The 21,412-nt window shown below is 40.4% G+C and overlaps 1 protein-coding gene across 1 annotated transcript in view; it reads right to left on the reverse strand.

Annotated features, from left to right (window-relative positions):
* The window catches only part of LOC113415457 (neuronal acetylcholine receptor subunit alpha-7-like), a 92,492-nt gene that overhangs the window by 8,259 nt on the left and 62,821 nt on the right, over positions 1 to 21,412 (reverse strand). Inside the window, exons 7-8 of the mRNA XM_087957451.1 lie at positions 19,864 to 20,058; positions 18,950 to 19,036 (exon numbers count right to left, since the gene is read on the reverse strand). Of these exons, the coding sequence (XP_087813577.1) occupies positions 18,950 to 19,036; positions 19,864 to 20,058 (282 nt within the window). The remainder of the gene's footprint in view (positions 1 to 18,949; positions 19,037 to 19,863; positions 20,059 to 21,412) is intronic.

Genomic DNA, 21,412 nt, shown 5'->3' on the forward strand with positions numbered 1-21,412 from the left:
TCATGGAACAGGTTAACTGCAAATGCTAAATGAAAGAAGAAAGGATCATCAGAAGAAGGTGGAATGTGTAATGGAAGTGCCCACCCAGAAGAATTGAGAAGGAAGGCCTTGAAGAGCAGGCTGGCTGGTGAAAGGACTGGTCAATGGAGAAAAGGAGCTATGTTGGAAGGACAGTTCAGGAGATGAGTAATGGGACAAAGTATAAAGAAGCATGACCAAGAAGCCTCAGAAAAGACTTTTTTATTGTCCCCCCCCCCCGCCCTCTTTAACTTGAAAAAGATTGGTAGCAGAAAAGCAAAAATAAAGCAAAGGTACAGGGATTAATTTTAGAAACTGCAGTGAAAAAGAGGGGTATGGAAACAGTTAAGAAATGCAATGAACACTGTATAAGTAAATTTATATTAAGATTGCAATTACGATGTAAGAGGAATATCTGTTTACATGGTTACTAGGAGTCAACAATAACTTGATGATCTACAATCAATCAATCACCCAATCGTAATAGAAAGAAGACCACTGTCTATTGGAAGGATAAGCAGATATCAATGACTTCGTCAAATCACTTTAGTTGGGACAAGAAGTATGTGTGTGTGTGTGTGACCTCTTGTCTTTTTCCTACCCTCTGGATTGTCCCAGCAAACTTCCTTCTCAAAACATTTATTGAATTTAAAATGAAACTTCCTCCACTGGGTTCGAATTTCCTGCTGGGAAGCGATGCCGGCACGGCGCAAGAATTTGAACGGAACATCTGCTGAAAGCAAGGTCTTTATTGTTGCAGGAAGGGACTACAGGCGGCATGAGAGGCAGCATGGACACAAGTTCCTGGGCTAGCACCTGAACTATGAGTGACTGGATGATTTTATACCCTTTTTCCTTTTGAATTCTGATTCTCATAGCTTTGTGCTGTTCGTGTTAATGTCTCTGGCTTTGTGTGATTCCTGCGCTTAATGGTTTTTCATTCCTGTTCTGCTTTGTGATTCTCCTGTCCGGAGGGCTGGCAAGGAAGTGTCTGCTAGCATTTAATTGTGTTTATAATTTAATCTTCTATTTGTCCCAGATGTGTTTCAAAAGCTGACATTGTGATCGATCTTTAGCACCTTCCTGTTTGCTTCCCCCTTTTCATTGTGGCCCGTTTCTTCCTGTATCTGCATTTCCTGCTTTTCCTTTTACTATATTGGAATGTTTTAATTACTCTATTTTGTGTTTTTTTCCTTTTGGGCTATCTGTTTCTATAGGGGTTTTCTAATGATTCTATATTCTAATGTGTTTTGGTGCTGACTCTTGAACAGCTTTCTATTTTAATATGTTTGGTGCTGATTTTTGAAATAGTTTGTCATTCTCAATATGTTTAGAGCTGTAGTTTCCCATAATTTAAATAGTATTTAGCTGTAATTTATGTTTTCCTAGAAACTTCTCTTTCTCAGTTTAAGGTTTTTCTTATGGTCTGAGTAACTTCTCCATGTTTCCTTCCTACACATTGACCAACTTGTTTCTTACTTCAGATTCCAAGAATTCATACAATACTGAGAAAGTAAATATATAAAAGGGAGAATGTTCTTAGAGAGAAGGTCTTTGCTATCAAAAAAAAGGGATGATGTCAAATCAACCAGGAAATGGAGCTGGGGAGAAAGAGAAAGAAAGGAGGCTTCACTCTTTTCTCACCTGCTGTTTCATCCGTCTGAAACATTTGTCATGCAGAGCTAACAAGCAACTCTGACGAGATAACAACATGAGAAGAAAACTTTTATACTTAAAGCAAAGAATGTGTTCTCTTGAAACAGATTGCACATCATCGATATATCAGGGATGAAAGGACAGTCCCTGGGGTCATTGTTTTTCCTTCCTGTGCTCAAGGAATTTCAAACTAGACTTTCAACCATCTTTTGCCATTGGCCAGAAGCTGAGGCCCCAGTTATCTACAAGGCACTGAGCAGCCAAAATGCAGTCTCCTTTGAGATCTCTAGACGTGTCCATGTAATTTTTTTGACAGCCATATGAATGTTGTTTTATACTGCCTTCATCCAGGAAGCTTTTCAGCATCTCAATATAATCTATGGTGCTGGGATCTCCCTGAGGCTCTCCCATGCAGCCATTACCCAGGTCCAAGCCTGGTTAGCTTGGTGCTGCAAGTGGTTGAAGCCTGAAAATTAACAGCCTCTTGAGAGGGGCCTCTTGCTTACTGAATTTAATTCTCTTCTGCAATGTTTAAACAGGGCTTTGCTCTCCTTTCCCACCCCCTAATCAGCTACCTTGCCCTTCACTTTATCTCCATCCGCCTTCATTTCCCACTTCCTTCCAGATGCAACCACCCTGGCTCCTTCATTCCATCTACATCTTGTTTGGTTTGAGGGCAGGAACTATTTTTCCATTTGCCGGCCTAATATACATTATTGGAGTTTCTGGGTAGCCTCCCATCCAAGTAATTACCCAGCAGGACCCTGCTTAAGTTTTAAAATCAATCAAAATTACTTAGGGACTCTTATCTACTCCAATTTTCTCAAATGAGAGTAGCAATAGATGAATGATCTGAAATTTCTTTAAAAATTAACTGAGTATCCTGCAATTGGTTTCTAGTTTAGCTGAATTGTGTGTAAATTTCTATACCTCTGAGTTCCAAGCAAGCTTTTCTTTTGTTTCTTTGATGCCTAAAACAGTTGTAAGCAAATGACAGGGCTATTGATTAAGCTGTGACAGACATTTTTCCAGCTACTTCTTATTGTTCATCCATCTATAACGTTGCATTTGATAACAATTAATCAATATGAGATTCTGTTTCTTGGTATGTTGCTGAGTTAATTAATTGATTCATTTTGCTGAACTCTCAACATTGTTGTTGTGAGCCTTCCTAGAGAAAGCCCAGGAAAGCTATTAAATAAATTCAGTAGCTGCCAGTACTACTTCTCTATCAACCTGAAAGAGATTAATCTCTACTGGACACAACATTCTGCCTGTTATTGATCCAGAAACTATGCCTATTATTATTCAATGTGTGGACAGCCAATGATAATGATAGTCCAGACTTATATAGTAGATTGCAGTAAAACAATGACCCTCAGCTTATAAAGCTTACAGGTGAATCATACAGAGCTCTTGTGGCAAACGTTTTGACCCAGAAAAAGGCAACAACAAGAAAAAAAAACACCTTAAGAGATTTTTTAAGAGTCAGAAATCCTGGAATGACATGGCTTATTCTACAAATAGTTACCCCCTGGCAAATAATGGCAGATGTTTCCTATAGCCTTTGCTAATAAAGGTGTTGGAAGAAATTCCAGACATCTATATTTATTCTGTGCAATGAAATTTTTGTGTTAATTATGTGGGAATATACTTTCCTCCCAGGAATTAATCAAAAGTGTGCCTATGAGTTTTGCCTACTGTATGTGTGAGTATGTATGTCTCCCTGTTTAATCAGGGAGTGTGCATATTGAGTGTGTGTGTGTGTGTGTGTGTGTGTTATGCTAACCCATCAGACTGCATTTGTGTATGTGTACACAATACACAAAGAAGCAACAGGCAGGATGTCTAACCGTCTACTCTGGGCCACATGACCAGGAGAAAGTTAGATAAGGGTGGTGTGATTAGCAACTGCCCAAATAATTCTCTCATGAGGATACATTGGGCATTTTTTTTCCTCTGCAGCTCATGGCCTGTTCCAAGGTATTTTCAAAGTTTATTTTATTTTCACTGGCATCTTCCATCACACAAAATGTAGTTTCAATTTATTTTGTTACTTAAAAGTTAGACTGTTCACAGACAGAGTGTCATGCCTTTTTACATTATCACTTTCCAATAATCCAGTGAATTAGAAAGAGGGGAAAATTTAGTTTCCATGAAGCCATTGGACAATCAGTATCATTTGCAAACTGTACGCTAAGCATATGCTGGGAAAGTGATGGCACTGGCTAAAGCTCTTAAAATCCTTACAGAAGAACAAAAAGAACTTGGTTTATCAGGTCTTAATGGCACAGCATTTGACAGAGAAATATGCAGTCACCCAAGTTGTCCCTGTACACTAGCTTCATAAATTTTAAGACTGCACTGGATATTTCCTCCAGAAAGAAACTCTAAATCAGAGGTTAACGTTGGCAACTTTAAGGCTTGTGGAAATGGCTGGCTGAAAAATTCTGGAAGTTGATGTCCACAAGTCTTAAAGTTGCCAACATTGCACATCCCTGCTCTAAATCAAGTTTGAGGGATATTTTTTTTCCTAACCTATAATTACTTTTGTTCCTCCACCAGTTTTATTCAATACATCCCTTAGAGTTGGATAAGGCCTGCTGTCAACATTATCTCTTTATATTAATAGTTAAGTAGACCATTTCAGCAGTTCAGACTTCCAGAAATACCATTATTTTATTTTAAGGCTACTATTCCAAACTCTCAGAAAAGAGCATTTATTTTGGATTGGTCAGTAATCCTAACAAAGATTTAATCGATTGACCTAGTTTTGGATCATCTTTCATACAGCGTAGTATAAAAGTGTATTAAGCATCAATCCATGCACTGCATACATATATCCGAACTACGGAATAATTATTAGGACTGCTGTAGCCATTCTATTGTCAGCCTTGGAAGCCATTTTTTTACTTGGAAGCTTCAAGGCTGCCACATTCAGTGCCTGGGAATTTGGGAGGGGGGATTTCATAGTGGGGTAGAAGATTAGACACAACAACATTCTTTCTCAGAGAGTCAAGGACATGTCTCCCTGCACCTGGAGGGGAGTGACTGGAGGGATGTCTCCAGTTGGGACGAAGCATTGATTGGGCCATGTGATGAACTGATAGGTGAAAGGGATGGATTTCTCTTTTGGGAAGGGAAAACCAAGAACTCTCAGATTTGGGTTTTCCCAGATGTGCCAATATGACAACTCTAATAAAATGGAACTTTGAGGAACTGCTTCTCTCGGAGTTTATTGGTTTGGAGTTCATTAGTTGGAACGCTGACATCTATGTTACTCTACTCAGGAGACCTCTGCTACTTTCATGACTAGTTTACAAAATTCAATTGTCCAGCCACAATTATCCCCATCTATACACATGCTTTCGCTTGTAGTCTGGCTTTTCTGTTGTACGCACAAGAGCTAGAACCAAAATTTAATAGATTTTGTAAAGAGCGAACCCAATTTGATAGTTCTACTGACATAAACCAATCATGCAGTGGAAGAAAGAGGTGAAGCCTCCTGGAAGCAGCGTAAGAAGGGAGAGCAACCATGAAACGTAACACGTAGAATTGTGACCTGAATTAAAACCAGTTTCCCCAACTCACTGGTATGCTTAGAACATCTGTCGCTTCCTTTCTAATTTCATGTCATGCCTTGCCAGTTTTAGTCTATTTCTAAGTGTTACAGCTTCCTGCCTTCATCTGTTAAGCTCATCATCTTTCTCACCTTTTAGTTTTCCTCTTTCTACCCAAGCATTTTGGCTTAAGCTGGAAGTCTCTTTCAATAACGTATCTCCTTCCTCTGCTTCAAACCCTGCAGCCACAACCAGAAAGCATAGGAACACATATCACAGAAATGCGCCAGCCAAAGCTTTCGATCAGCTGGATTTCGATCAGCCTATGTATTTTCATGAAGGCAGTAACCTGCTCACATCTTAATATTCCACCCCCCAAAAGTGAACTAGGGACTTGGTGGCCAGTTCATGATTTACAAGCTAGGTTCTCAATCTGTCTGCCTATAAAACACAATCTCTTTTCATAGTTTAAAATGAAAGAACTGCAAGGGTGATTATAGCCTTCATAAATCTATCCTTGCGTTTCTCTTTCACAGAGAGAAATATGCACATGGGCATAGGTTACTCACTCTTTGGACAGGTATACATATTGTAGTAGAGATGAAGGGAGAACAAATGCAATGAAGTTTAAAAGGAAAACAAACAAGATTATTAATTAGCCTCAACATATGTCATAGTGGCTCCTCCGGGAGTCTTCTGTCACAGGCTTTTGTATAAAGTGACAGATTATAATTTTTGGCCCTCGGGGGAAATTTACTAGCCTTTGCAGAAGAATCTAACAGAACAGCCAAAATTCAGTCTGGTGAGGCATTTTCAGACTAACACAATTTACTGAAGTACAGTTTGCTTCATCAGATGAATGGAAGAACTAAACTGAGGTAGGACTTAATATGGGATAAGAAAAAAAGGAAAAGGGGAAGGGAAGACAGGGTCATGCAGAGGCAGATTATATATGAGACAGGCTGCAGGTATTTTAAAGCAACTACCTCTTTCTTTTACCCCATTGTTCTGACCTAGGCTTCCCCCAAAAACACTAAGTAGACTCTTTGTCCTGGCAAAACCCCTTTTATTAAACGAAGGTGAATTTCTTGCATTCACATTCAGCCAAAGGCCTGGCAAACCGTCTTTCAAGGGTGTAATTAGGAGCACAGACCTTATCTAGCTTGGAGAGCTGCCAAGTAAATCTTTTCAAATGCAGTGCTGACCAGGAAGGGCTTGGCACAGAGTCTCTGAGATGCACGGACAGATCTTCACACTGTTGCAACGAATGAATTGTTTCCTGCAAAAGCCCCCTCCCCCTTTAATCCCTATGGGAGGGGCCGTTCACCATCCACCTGTGGCTTTACTCCCACGTGGACCCTTAGTTCATAATTATTCTTTTCTTTTGGCAGCTCTGCGCATGTGCAGGCTGGCAACTGGCTCCAGCTGCTCCCTCACCTCACTGCTGTCTGACTCCAAAGGCACCTGATAACTGCCAGACTGCCCTGGCCCCATCTCTGCCTCTGACGCAACCTCTTCACTGTCCGACTCTGCTGCCAGCTCCTGCAGCTCCGCTGCTGGCGGGCCACAACACCTACTGCTACCTTGTTTTTCTCTTGCTTCTTTGATGCTTCTGCTAGAACAGGGGTGGGCAAACTACGGCCCGCGGGACACATCCGGCCCGTTGGTCATTTTAATACAGCCCGCCTCTGGAAAAAAAATATTCCCTCTGAAAAAAACATTGGGGCCGGCCAAGAGACCCGCGCCGCGCAAAAATTGCACACACAACACGGAGCTGGGCAGCTGCTTCCCTGCTAGCGGGGCCAAGGCCACCGCCCGGGAACGCCCACTGCTTCCCCAAGCCAGGGCTGGGCGGTGGCGTATTGCCCTGCACCGCGTGGCCCCCGCCTGGCAGCGTGCTTCTCAGCTGGTCTCCTCCTCCTCGGCCATACAGAACAAACAGGCAGAGAAGGAGGAGACCAGCTGGCTGGTTGGGGAAGCTTTCTGCGCTGAAAGAGGCAGCTACTAATCTCCGGCTTTGCTCCGCTTCTCCAATGGTCCGGCACCACCCTGTTCTTCTTGTGCTGCGAGAAGAGGCGGCTAATGATCTCCGGCTCCGCTCTGCTTCTCCAACATCCGGTGCCACCCTGTTCTGTGTCAGGCCCAGCAAGTCCGAGCAGCCGGCGCACAGAACAGGGCAGCGCCGGATGTTGGAGAAGCAGAGCGGAGCCGGAGATCATTAGCCGCCTTTCGCAGCACAAGAAGCCTCCCCAACTGGCCAGGTGCTCTCCTCCTTCTCTGCCTCCTTCTCTGCCTCTCCCCTCTTGCTCCTCACAGTTGCCCTGAGCTGGTGCGGTTCTTTACTTGGGCAGCCAGACACCCGCAGCAGCGCCCGCAGCAGCAACAGGCAGTTCTGCCCGGGCTCTGCTCAGGTGTCCGGCTGGGGCTGTCAGGAGTTGCTACCGCCGGCGCAGCAAGACGGCTCCAGTCCCGCGTTGCCTTGGGAAGGGAAAGGCAAAACCAGGAGCCGCTGAGCCTGAACCTCCGGTGCCGCTGCTGCTGTTGCAAAGCACCGCCGCGGCTCTTCCTTTTTTGCCTTTCCCTTCCCGAGGCAACATGGGACTGGAGCCGCGTGGAGCCGTGCCGGCAGTAGCAACTCCTGACTCAGGGGCCTCCGAGGGAGGGGAAGGAGGAGAAGAAGAGGGGGAAGGGGGGGCAATTCTCCCAAAATCTTATGCTGACCCGGCCCGTCTGTCAAATTTTAAAAGTGAATGCGGCCCCCCGAGCCAAAAAGTTTGCCCACCCCTGTGCTAGAAGTATATTTAGGTACATGCACATACACAGTCTTTCTGATTGTATGAGAATAGCTATTCTATTTGAGGGACTGCCACAGAGAGGAGGGGGTCAAGCTATTTTTCAAACCACCTGAAGGCCAGGCAAGGAATAATGGATGGAAACTGATCAAGGAGAGATTCAACCTAGAAATAAGGAGGAATTTTCTGACAGTGAGAACAATCAACCAAGCTTGACTTTAGAAGTTGTGGGAGCTTCATCACTGGAGGCTTTTAAGAAGAGGCCTGGCCTGCCAACTGTCAGAAATGGTTTAGGGTCTCCTGCTTGAGCAGGGGGTTGGACTAGATGGCCTACAAGGTCCCTTCCAACTCTGTTAATCTGTTAAAGCTAATATGCAGATGGTTATCAATTAATTTTACAAATAGAGACCTTTTTGAAATAGACAATCTATTTTAATTAATTCAAGTAATATTAATTCTATCTCCTGGTTCTACTGCATTCTATCCTTCTCTTTCTTTCTTTCTTTCTTTCTTTCTTTCTTTCTTTCTTTCTTTCTTTCTCTTTCTTTCTTTCTTTCTTTCTTTCTTTTCTTTTCTTTTGAGAAGTGTGCTTCTGACAGATTAAGATACACATGCATACATATACCACATTTTTCATGCAGAAGGGAAATTATCTTCTTTTTTAGTAAATTTGGTGGCACATTTATTAAATTTTAATAAATTTAGTTAATAAACACAATGTTCTTTAAGGTACAAAAGTATCCCTGCTAAAAGGATGGTGAGTCCAAGTTTCACAAGAACAGTACTTTTCAGTTTCAACATGTAACCTTCACCAAAAGAGATAAATGAAAGTTGTAAAAGACTGTCAAGAAAGAGAATGAGAAGAAGACCTTTACTTTTCAAATCTTGCTTGGCAATCGGAAAGAAAATAGAGAAAGCAGATAACAGATAATCAGAGTTGGAAGAGACCTTATAAGTCGTCTAGTCCAACCCACAGCCCAAGCGGGAGACCCTATACCATTTCTGACAAATGGCAGTCCAATCTCTTCTTGAAAGTCTCAAGTGATGGAGCTCCCACAACTTCCGAGGGCAAGCTGTTCCTTTGGTTGATTGTTCTCACTGTCAGAAAGTTTCTCCTTATTTCCAGGTTGAATCTCTCCTTGTTCAGTTTCCATCCATTATTCCTTGTCTGGCCTACAGGCGCTTTAGAAAATAGCTTGACCCTCTGGAGCCTCTGAATGCAAATGCTATAGGGACCAAAGCAACTAATAGAAAGAGATGTGATAGAAGGGTGAAGAAGCAATTCTTTCTTTTGGCCAAGTAACCTATGCGGGTCATTTTAGAGCAATGTTTTCATTAAGACAACTGACAGGCTACAAGACGATAGAAACCTTTCAGATATTCCAATTTCTATTTTATTTCATACTCTACATAAATGACCTCTGTGATCATATCAAGAGAAGCTGCATTCTCTTCGCTGATGATGTAAAGCCATTCAACCCCACAGACAATACTGCTACCCTTCAAAAAGACCTTGACTATGTATCAGAATGGTCAAACAAATGGAAACTTCAAATATCAACAAATAAATGCTCTGTCCTACCTATTGGCAAAAAAAACCAGAAAATAAAATACAGGCTGAATAGTCAGGACCTTGTTGATGATCCAAACTCTGTCAAGGATCTTGGAGTAATCCTCTCTAATGACCTAAGTGCTAGAGCCTACTGTAACTACATAGCCAAAAAGGCGTTAAGAGTTGTTAACCTAATCTTACGTAGCTTTTTCTCTGGTAATATTACACTAATAACTAGACCATACAAAACATTTGCTAGACCAATATTTGAATACAGCTCATCAGTCTGGAACCCACATTACATATCTGATATTAACACAGTTGAGAAAGTCCAGAAATATTTCACAAGAAGAGTTCTCCACTCCTCTACTCATTGCAGAATACCTTATGCCACCAGACTTGAAATTCTAGACCTAGAAAATCTAGAACTATGCCACCTTTGGTCCGATCTAAGTATAGTATATAAAATCATACATTGCAATGTCCTACCTGTCAATGAATACCTCAGCTTCAACCATAACAACACAAGAGCAAACAATAGATACAAACTCAAGGTTAATCACACCAAACTCGATTGCAGGAAATATGATTTCAGCAACAGAGTGGTCAATGTCTGGAATACTCTACCTGACTCTGTGGTTTCTTCCCCAAACCCCAAAAACTTTAACCTTAAACTGTCTACTATTGACCTCACCCCTTTCCTAAGGGGTCTGTGGGGGGGCATGCATAAGCGCACCAACGTGCCTACTGTCCCTGTCCTACTGTTTCTTTTATTTTTCTTATATGCACCCATTTCATGTATTCATAACTATGTATATACTTATACCTATTATCTTGTAAGTGATTGACAAAAATAAATAAATAAAATAAATAAAAATTTCTTTGTCCTAAAAGACATTACACAGGATGGTTGGGAAAGTAGTTTGGAAGATATTTTCAAACAAATTTGCTAGTGGATATGTATATGTCATTTACAATTTAGAATTGAAAGCTCATACCTCTTTGAAAATGGTGGGCAGTTCAGAAATGTGATAATTGAATTAATTGATTGATTGATTGATAATCCAAATTCCATCACTGGGAGGGTAAAAGGGCTGGTCAGAAGAAATTATTTACATCTTCAGCACAAATATTGAATGGCTACCTCATATGCATATGATAAGCAATCATGTTTTTAAGTAGTAATTGAAAGCAAGAAGCACATGTGCAGCTCATGGCAGTCTGAACTCTCTTTCCAGTTAGGGATATAGTTGAGAGAGATAGAACTATTCAGGGCACATTCTGGGCTATTCAGACCATTCACCCATTGAGTAACGTGTATACTTTCTAGAGGAAATTGTTTTGCTGCTGTATATGAGTGGCAGGGAGGGTGATTTTAAATTGTTGTGAAGAAGTCTGGATGATCATAGTTTAGACAGAATGTGGAGAAGAGGAATGGCAACAAACCAGCAGAATACAAATTCTAGTCCCTCCGCAGACATTAACTGGGGTGACCTCCGGCTAATCCCTTCTGCTCAGTCCCAGGAAAGTGGAAACCATAAATCCCTTCTGAAAAACCTTGCTAAGAAAATTGCAGGCACTTGACAGGCAAACTGTGAGAATCACATATAACTGAATGGAAAGGGGAAAAAAGATACTTGCAGGCCCTTGATACTTGCAGGATAGAATGTCTAGGTAAGATAGAATTTGAATGAACATAGAAGGCACTAGTCCCATTCCCTCCCCCCCCAGAAGCTGAAGAAGCTTCTTGGATGAGAAGGGGACTTTCTGGAAAAAACAGAAAGTCCAGTTGCCTCTTGAAAAGGTACCTTTGGGACAACCATGACCCAGATGACTGAGAATCTCCACAGACATTTAGCTATAGATGTCAGCGCTCTTACTTAAAACCAAAATTAAGGAATCCCAAATTATGGACAAGTTTCCATTCATAAACAAATTTCCTTTTTTATCCTATACCTTAAAACCTACTTTTAGGGATCCTATATATTTTAAAATGTATCAACATTTCACTATTCTATCCTAAGATGTGTCTCTTTGTACAGATTTTTTAAAAAATACACATTAAGTTTTTTTTAAGTATATGAACCCATTCACAGCTATCAGAACATTTGTGATTCTCCTGACATTGCTGAACTACACTTTCCTATGCAGCCCAGGTGAGTAGAGGAAAGTACTAGACCTCAAGTTAGATGAAACACTGGTTTCATCTAATTGGAATAGTTAAATAGTACATGTCCCCTGCTTTCTTTTCCTTCTCCTTTCTTATTCTTGTTTATTAAATTTTCAATCAGCAAAGGTAGCATCATACAAAGAACTTTGTATGCTAATGAGGCTTATAGAGTCATGCAAATATTTCAGAAGGATCTATGGAGGTTGCCATGCCCTTGTAACTTCATCAATAGTGCCATTTCTACTTGGCTGGTAAAGAGGGGAGATAAGAGGAAGGAGAAAGAGGGAGGGAGGGAGGGAGGGAGAGAGGGAGGGAGGGAGTGGGAGAGGGAGGGAGAAAATACAAAATCCATCTGATTTCTGTGGCTTAAAAATCAAGAGGAAAAAAAAGCAAATGGAATAAAATATACATCCAAAGCAGCATAAAATATACATCCAACGCAGCAGCCTTCTTTCTACTCCCACCAAGAAGGTAAAGCTGTACTGGTACAGATATCAGGAAAGAGTACAAATATAAAACAGTCTCCACACAGACTAAAAGGGACAAACAAGGTTGTTATTTAGCCTGAAGACTCAGTTAGGATGACACAGAAAATCAAGACACTGGGGGGAAAAAGTCTTATCTTCCCAGCTTAACACTTTTCTTGCAAAAAGATAATCAAAGAGGCAAAGAAAATGGAAGAGACAGAGGTTTCAGTGGCCACAAAACAAGTATGAGAGAAGACGACCATAAATATAGCGAGAAACAGATCAGCCTTGCTCTGCCTCTAGCCAGGACCATTCATGGCACATCTTTTGTCTTGCTGAAAATATGTCTAGCTCTAGAACTCAACCCAGCCAATGAGTACAAAAAGTCCCTGTGGGAATAAAGGAGGCCACAATGCAAGAAATGATCTCAAATGGCTACTCTGAAGCTGAGGGGAGTTCATCGCCAATCCCCTATGACCATCATGAAAGGCCTGATGGGACAAATTATGCAAACCGAACATCGGGTGGTACTAATAGATCTGCTTTAGAAGAATAAATGTGCCACAACGCTCATTGCATGTGTTTTTTTTACAACGCATAAGAAATGCACACTCCCTGTTAGGTATACAATGGGTTATTCTTATAAATGTGGAATCTCTACCATCCCCTCTTGCGGTAGTGTGGGGGGAAAGTAGTTGGATTGAGCTGAAACTATTCATGTTGCTTTGACATTTCAGGCAGAGTTGAAAAACATCCCTGTGTTCGTAGATTGCCTGATCATATTGCCCACACAACTCACGTATTAATTTCCATTCAATGTCTCCTAGCCTTCCTTGAGTGTGAAATATTTCTAGTTTCACTGGTAAAGGGGAGGACAAAGTTTATATGAAGCTGTCTTGGGGTTCTGTCCAGACAACCAGCCTTACGGTTTTTCCAACTCTCCTTTCTGCAGTTTAAAACACACAAAAAAGAGGCTGAGCTGAACAAGAATCTCAGAATGTTTTATGTGCAATTATGACATGGTTTACTAGTACGGGTTTACAGTGATGATAGTGAATGAGCAGCCGAGCAAGGGATGGCCTTCCTGGCCAATAGTTGATCACAGAGAACTGTCAACCACCTAATGTTCAGCTGATGTGTGCACATTTTCTCAGAGTGCTTATAGAAGCCTATTAAACACCAATGGGGAGAGACAGTCATTGCAAGACTGTTACCGTTACTGTTTGGGACATTGGAGCATGTGGGATATCATTTAAGTCAGGCACAGCCTCATTCAAGCAAGGGAGGCAGGGAGGGAGAGTTATTTCAGTCTAAAATCTGAGCTTGTCTATCTCTCTGGAAAAGCCCTTTGAGCAAAATCCCTGGTCAGTCCATTTAACTGGTTATCCACAGATAGTATTTCACATACAGCCATTTCCTTAGCAACAGTTTGAAGTTACAAAGGCACTCAAAAATCTGACTGACAACTAGTCCTCAAACTTACAACTGTCATGGAGTCCCTGAGAACATGGGATTAAAATTCAGGCCGTTGGCAAGCGGGACGGTTTTATGACTGTTGCAGCATCTTATTGTCATGTGATTTACCATTTGCAACCTCCCCAGCTGGCTCTCAACAAGCAGTCAATAGATTTGCTTAAGGACCACAATGATTTGCTTAACATCCATAGAAAAAAGGACTATAAAATCAGAAGCATTTCCGCTTTGCTTATTAATGGATATTCCAGTCCCAACTGTGGTCTTAAGTCAAGGAGTGCTTGTATTTCACTCAACTGCTCGCTCCATCTGACAGCGACTTACAAAGTTTCAGGAAAAAAGTATCTCCAGCTCCAGGGTCTAATCTTTGACTTTTCCACAGCTTTACTACCAAGTTGACCCAATGATATACTGTAGTCTCTGCTGAATTGCCTATCTATAAACAACATCACAATGCAAAATAATCAGAAGATTCTAGCCACCACATGGCCTCCTTGATTTTCATAAGGAATAATGGTTTTGAAAAACTTCTATGGAACTTCCTTCTCTTTCAAATGAGGACAACAGAGCCATATTAAGACATTTTAGCATTCACAAAGCAATCTGGCAGGATGCCTTTCCATCTTCTGAGTCCAAGGATTTCTTCAAGGACTGTGCTCCACCAGCAGTCAGCAGGAATGGTAGAGCTAATAAATACAGCTAGACTCTTTGGCTTTGTTTTGGAACAAATGACTCGAGGTCAGGGGTCTCCAACCTTGGCAACTTTAAGCCTGGCAGACTTCAACTCCCAGAATTCCCTAGCCAGCTTTGAAGTCCACCAGGCTTAGCTTTGTTAGCTGGGAGTTGAAGTCTGCCTGGCTTAAAGTTGCCAAGGTTGGAGACCCCTGACCTAGGTAAAATAGGCTATTTTAACCAAAGGAGTCTTTTGTTTTTCTTTAAAGATGTTTCCACCCAGTGTTTTTCTTTTACAAATCCTGCACTATATCTTGATTACTTATATGCATATAGTGGAGGTTCAAATGATTTGACTAAAGATTTAAAACACTATTCCTTTTAATTATCTCTATTTTGTTGAGCTTAATTTTTTCCATGAGTTTATTTTTTAAATTAAGCTATTTAAAATGTCCTTTCAGCAGCTCATAATATTTAATAGAGATAGAGATAGGGATAAAAGTAAAAGTAGAGCTAGAGATATATATATAGAGAAAGATAGATACAGAGGTATAAAGATATATTAGATATCAATATATTAGACAGCAATTTAAATTTAAACATCAAATCTGTAGGTACTGATTATTTTAATACAATTAGACATACAAATGTCCAAGGCAATACAAATATTCTGCAGCCTCTTCACAAACAAAGACAAGAGAAAAATGCTGCGTGACAGAAAATTTAGAAATAGTCCTGAGGGGGAATACAGGAGTTGACATCTACATAATTGCTAGGTGCCAAGTTTCCAAAACCTTAAGGCAAAAGCAGTGATTGTCATCCACTTTATGATATTTATTTGGTCAGTGATCAAATAAAACAAAACATATATAAACTAATTTCAGCAAAGGTAGAAAACAAACCAACAAACTACATAGCCATAAGTTAAATGAATTGGATATGAGTGTATCAGGCATGTGCACTAGTAAATTGTTTGTGCGTATTCACAAAAGCTGTACAGAACTTTGCTACATTATGGAGGATAACGTTAAAAGTTGGCATGAAATTCCTCAGGATAATTTGCTTCTCTACATTTGGTATTCTAATCTCACAGCAGAGCTCAGAACAAATTCAGAAGTTCTATTACAGCACTAGTAGTATTTTTCCAAGACCCCTTGATATATCATTGGTTTGACTGTAATATTCTCCAAACCACAGTTCCAGAAATATAAATAAATTAGTATGTCTCTCAGAATGCCTGATTTGTAGGAAAGACCAGCTTTCCTCATTTCTAATTGCTCTTCCTAACTACTTAAAGATCTCCTTTCTCTCTTACTAACATGAAAAGCAGAAGGTTTCTCATTATTATTATTATTTTTCCAAACCCTAGACAAAAAAAGATCTCTAAAGCATAGCCAGCTGAAGAATTCTGGGAGTTGAAGTCTACAAGTCTTAAAGTTGCCATGTTTGGAGATCCCTGCTCTAAGATAAAGGTAAAAAAATTCCCCTGCTTAGTCGTTTCTGACTTCTAGGGGGTTGTGCTCATCTCCATTTTCTAGCTGAGGGAATCGGTATTGTCTGAAGATGCTTCCATGGTTATGTGGTCGGCATGTTTGCATGCTTTCGAACTGCTAGCACCCAAAGCAAATTGTCTTGGTCTCCAAGGTGGAAAAAGCTGGACTAACTCATTGATTAATTAATTCATTGCTTAATTAATTAATTAATTTAGAGGGTGTTTTCCTCTACAGTAAAGACTACTAAGAAGTGTGAGCTGGAAATCTCTATTTCTGTTCATGAAGATAGAAGGGGAAGCTTTTGTTTATTGGACTGGTCTCATTTCTGGACAGTTTATTCACTTTAGTGGCATAACCAGTGGCACTTTTTTTGAGCCATGGGTCTTTCTGTGGGTTGTAGTGAGAGCCATCATTCTTTCTTTTATGGCAATTCAGCAGGGAAAATCAAATCCACTAAACAGATGAAAGGTACCAAGTATGCTTGACCTAGATGGCTACTTGGTATGGTGCATTTCAAATACATTCGATATACTCTAATTGTTCAGGCATTACAAAAAAAAGTATTTGAAGCATCAGTGAGGCTTTTTAGGCGTACTTTGCCTAAAGAAAGAAGAGTAGCTCTCAAAATCAACTTGGAAAACCTGGTTTGTTCATTAGGAACTCAACCTTCAAAAAAGATGCTCTTCTGCATGACTAATCCACAGGGATGTGAGATTAGACCATTTTCAGTCTTGTCCTACTTGTCTTAGTTTGATGAAGCCCTGTGGATTTGCATTGCATAATTACCTATTGTCATTCCCAAATGTTTTCAAGCTACAGTTCTCAGTTTTGCATCTGCTCAATTCTTAACTGAGGTTCACAATGTTTGGGATAGGATGACCTCCTCACCCGCAAGTTTTTCAGCTCCTCTCTACTCTATTTTAATGGTGCTGAATAAAATATCTTGATGTTTCTTTTTATAAAAAAAATTATTTAAAACATAAAGGAAATATTTTTTTGAATATATTTAAATAGAAATGTTTATGTATATATTCAAATAGAAATATTGAGGTTGTACACAGGAATGGATCAAGAGGTGGATGAAGTCACTCCTTGATGCTTAGAGCAGGGGTGTTAAACTCGATTTCATTGAGGGCTGCATCAGAGTTGCGTTTGACCTTGGGGGAGCGGTGTGTATGTGTGTGGCCAGCCCAACATCAGTGATCCTGGCGGCGTGTGTAGTAGTTCGAGTGCTCTGCCAGTGAAAACGTGCCTCCGAACTGCGTTTTCAGCTGCAATGGCTTCTTGCAACCCTCTGCCACATGCAGCCCTCCCTAGCTCCGTTTTTGTTGGCAGAGGGGAATTCCAGTGGGATTCAAAAAAATTTACTACCAGTTCTGTGGGTGTGGCTTGGTGGGCGTGGCAGGGGGAGGTTATTGCAAAATCCCATTCCCTCCCCAGTCCACTAAGCTGCTTTCCAGCTCCGTTCTCCTGTGCAGGGCAACAAAAGAAGACCCAGCCAATCAGCTGGGACTCAGGAGGCAGCGAATAGAGGGGGGCGGGGCCAATCAGAGGTGATATTTGCTGGTTCTCCAAACTACTCAAAATTTCTGCTACTGGTTCTCTTTCTAAATTTCTTTCTAACTGGTCAGAACCTGCTGAATACCAGCCCTGGGCCAGTCCTTTTCTATTTTCAGGTTGGTCTCACAGGCCAGATCTAAGCACCTCTGCAGGCCTTGAGTTTGACACCCCTGGCTTAGAGGAATGTGCCAGAGGCTGGTGATGAGCTGTAAAGAAGGAGAAGATGATGATGTGATGGGCTGATTCATGATGAAAGAAGTAAACAGATGATTATAGGAAGAAATAGAATACGGAGGAGTGAGATTGGGGGAATGAAGAGGCTCGGGAAAGTATGACTGGCTAGCAGACAGAAAAGATGGGATTGGAGGAGAATAAATACATTTAATTAAGAGGGATATGATAGAGGAGAGCAGCAGCTGAAGTGTGCTCCTGTGTACACTGCATTGTGGGAATAGTAAAACAGGTGAGGCTTCTAGAAACACTTTTGCCACTACTCTTGGAAGAGATGGCACTATTAGGGAAACCACATCTGGGTAGAATTGAGAATAGGGAGTCATGCTCTCAAACAAAGCAAACACTGCTTGTTATTATTCTTTGGGTGCCTGGACTGGGCACAAGGACTCCCTCTGGGTAAAAAGTAAGGAGGGAAAGGAATATAATTACTTGGATTCCTAGTAGGAAAAGAGCTCTAAGACTTGGGTGAAATCCAGATAGATGGTGGGTAAGTGATTGAATGAGAGAATGTCAAATTTTATGGTTTTTAAAAAAATGATTTTTAACATTGACTTCTTTAAAAACTGAGATGGACAAAGTGCAATTTGGTCTCTACCTAGTATACTCTACTGATACTCTACTAACATGTTATGAAATAACTACATTTCTGGTATTTGGCAGTATGATAGTCTATAATTGGTTCACACATGTGCCTCATTTATTTACATTCCTGAACTGAAAAGTCATCACCATATGAACATTTTACCTGTACAGTAATTTTATGCAGACTTAACATTCCACTTGTAATAATTGATCTGTTGTTGATAAGTAAATTTATGTTGCATTTTTCCTAGAGTAGCCAAGCATTTTGTGAACTAAGCTACAGAACTGTAAGAATGGAAAAGATTCCCCAATGGATTAACATTCTCATCAGAACTTGATTTTATTTATCGGTATTTATAATTCCCAGTGTGGTCCATTGACAATTGAGATTAAAAAAATTTCTTCCTCAAAAAATTTTTTGAGGAAGAAATTTGTTTGGAGAAGAAAGGAAATGTCTTGGAAGCAGTTTTTCTCTTTCTCAAAGGACAACAAAAGTTGCTATCTACAATCATGATCTAATTCTATAAAGCAAATAAATTTGTGTTCCAATCTGGGGGGGGAAATATTTTTAAAAGATTTTTTTTCCCACCGCCATTCCCATCTCCTCTCTTTCACCTTCCCTTTCCCATCAGTTGCCCAGGAACCTGATCCAGATAAATTTTACGCAGTTTTAAACCTGATTCATTTTTTATCATGAGAAGTGGTACACCATCAACATACCTATTAAGGGAACGGAATCTGATGTGGCAGGCATTATTTCTGCTACAAGGAGCATAAAAACCGTCAAGGACAGAAGAACAGTTATACCTATAACAAAATTGTGAAAGAGACAAAAAGTGAAGCAGGACTGAAGTCATGAATGTTTTCCACTTTAAAGGTCATTAATGAAGCACACCTTCCATTTATTAGAAAGGCAATATATCTAGATTAAGAGAAATGTGTGTTGTAGAAAGTTTTTAAATAGTATTCTGAACATCATGAAAACATTACTATTCTAATATAATTTGAGTAACAACAGATTTCTCCAATTAATCTGCTTTCTTCTTTTGGATCCAGATTTCCCCAATTTTGAGCAGGGCCAACTGGCAGGAGAAACAGCCTCATGGTGGACCTCTTCCCCATATACAGTTTCACACTGCCAGTATCATTAAAAATTGAAACTAAGATGGTAGAATTCTAGATTGTAGTATTTATAGATGAACATATGAATTAGAATTAGAAATAGAATTAGAAGAACATTATTGTCATTGTACAAGTACAACGAAACTGTGGATGCACCCCAGCAACTGTTCGCAATACAATAAAACCAAAGCACTTAAAAAGGAAGATAAGAAAGATAGAGTACCCACGTCTCCATTTGCAATTTGAGAGTACAACATCTACGAATATACACAAAATATACATTTTGTGAGCATAATCAACGTAAATGCTTCCCTATGTATAGGAGATCAGCATAGTAGAAGACAGTAAGGCTGAAAGGGTCTCTCCTATGTTTTGGCTTAATCTATACAGTGAAGGATATTTGTATATATAATCAAAAACACAAATAATCCTTAAAGAGGTACAGCCTTTGTCAACTCTTGCTGATACACCCTTTTCTACATATTTAAACTGTGCATTGTCTTAGTCCTTACCCAAAGATATTTTCTCTCCAGAGTCAGCTGGAAGTAAGAAAACGAGCAATGCTAAGCCTGATATAAGGACGCAGGGAATCAATAAGTTCAACCCATAGTAAAGAGTGCGACGGCGCATTGTAACAGTGTAAGTCACATCTGGATATGGCTCTTTGCAGCAGTCATAGTACATCTCATTCCTTTTGCCTGGGACACCTGCACAGAAGCAAGTTGAAAATATAATAAACGTAGAAATATGCTATTTCATTCTCAAAACAGCTGAACAGTCAATATTCTTGCTAATTGAGGGTAGTCAGGGATCCAGACCTTACTTATGCAATCTGATGTCTTCAGATGTATTGAATTTAGTGGTTATCAATTATGAAAGTTGAAGCCTAATATACCATGAGGACATTAAGTTCAGAAAGGCTGGTCTACACGCTTAGAATAGAATAGAATAACAGAGTTGGAAGGGACCTTGGAGGTCTACTGGACCAACCCCCTGCTTAGGCAGAAAACCTACACTACTTCAGACAAATGGTTATCCAATCTCTTCTTAAAAACTTCCACTGTTGGAGCATTAAGAACTTCTGGAAGCAAGTTGTTCCACTGATTAATTGTTCAGGAAATTTATCCTTAATTCTAAGTGACTTCTCTCCTTGATTAGTTTTTACCCATTGCTTCTTGTCCTGCCCTCAGGTGCTTTGGAGAATAGCTTGACCCCCTCTTCTTTATGGCAGCACTTGAGATATTGGAACACTGCTATCATGTGGACTCGCAACTGGCTGGCAAACCATACTCAACGAGTATGGGTCTAAGTCTACTTAGATGGGTCTAAGTCTACATGGAGGGAAGTAAGCAGTGGGGTGCAACAAAGTTCCGTCTTTGGCCCAGTACTCTTCAATATCTTCATTAACGACTTAGATGAGGGAATAGAAGGGGAACTTATCAAATGTGCAGATGATACTGAGCTAGCAGCAATAGCTAACACCCAAGAAGATAGTTTTGGTCACCACATTATAAAAAAGATGTTGAGACTCTAGAAAAAGTGCAGAGAAGAGTAACCAGGATGAGTAGGGGACTGGAGGCTAAAACATATCACGAACGGTTGCAGGAACTGGGCTTGGCTAGTCTAGTAAAGAGAAGGAGCAGGGAGACATGATAGCGGACTTCCAATATTTGAGGGGCTGCCACAGGGAGGAAGGGGTCAAGAATAATGGATGGAAACTGAACAAGGAGAGATTTAACCTGGAAACAAGGAGAAACTTTCTGACAGTGAGTACAATCAACCAATGGAACAGCTTGCCCTCGGAAGTTGTGGGAGCACCATCACTTGAGACTTTCAAGAAGAGATTGGACTGCCATTTGTCAGAAATAGTGTAGGGTCTCCTGCTTGGACTAGATAACCTACAAGGTCCCTTCCAATTCTGATTATCTGTTATCTATTATCTGTTATGTCACCCCTAGTACTTCTTTTAATCAGAGTAGACATAACTTCTTCTCTTCTGCTAATGTGTTAAGTCAGTTCAAGTGGTGTATGAAATCATGGTTTTCAAAAATTAGATTCCTG

This window comes from Notechis scutatus, chromosome 2 (assembly GCF_049901735.1).
Source record: "Notechis scutatus isolate UNSWTSFEM ecotype Mainland chromosome 2, rNotScu1.2, whole genome shotgun sequence".
NCBI classification, from domain to species: domain Eukaryota; kingdom Metazoa; phylum Chordata; class Lepidosauria; order Squamata; family Elapidae; genus Notechis; species Notechis scutatus.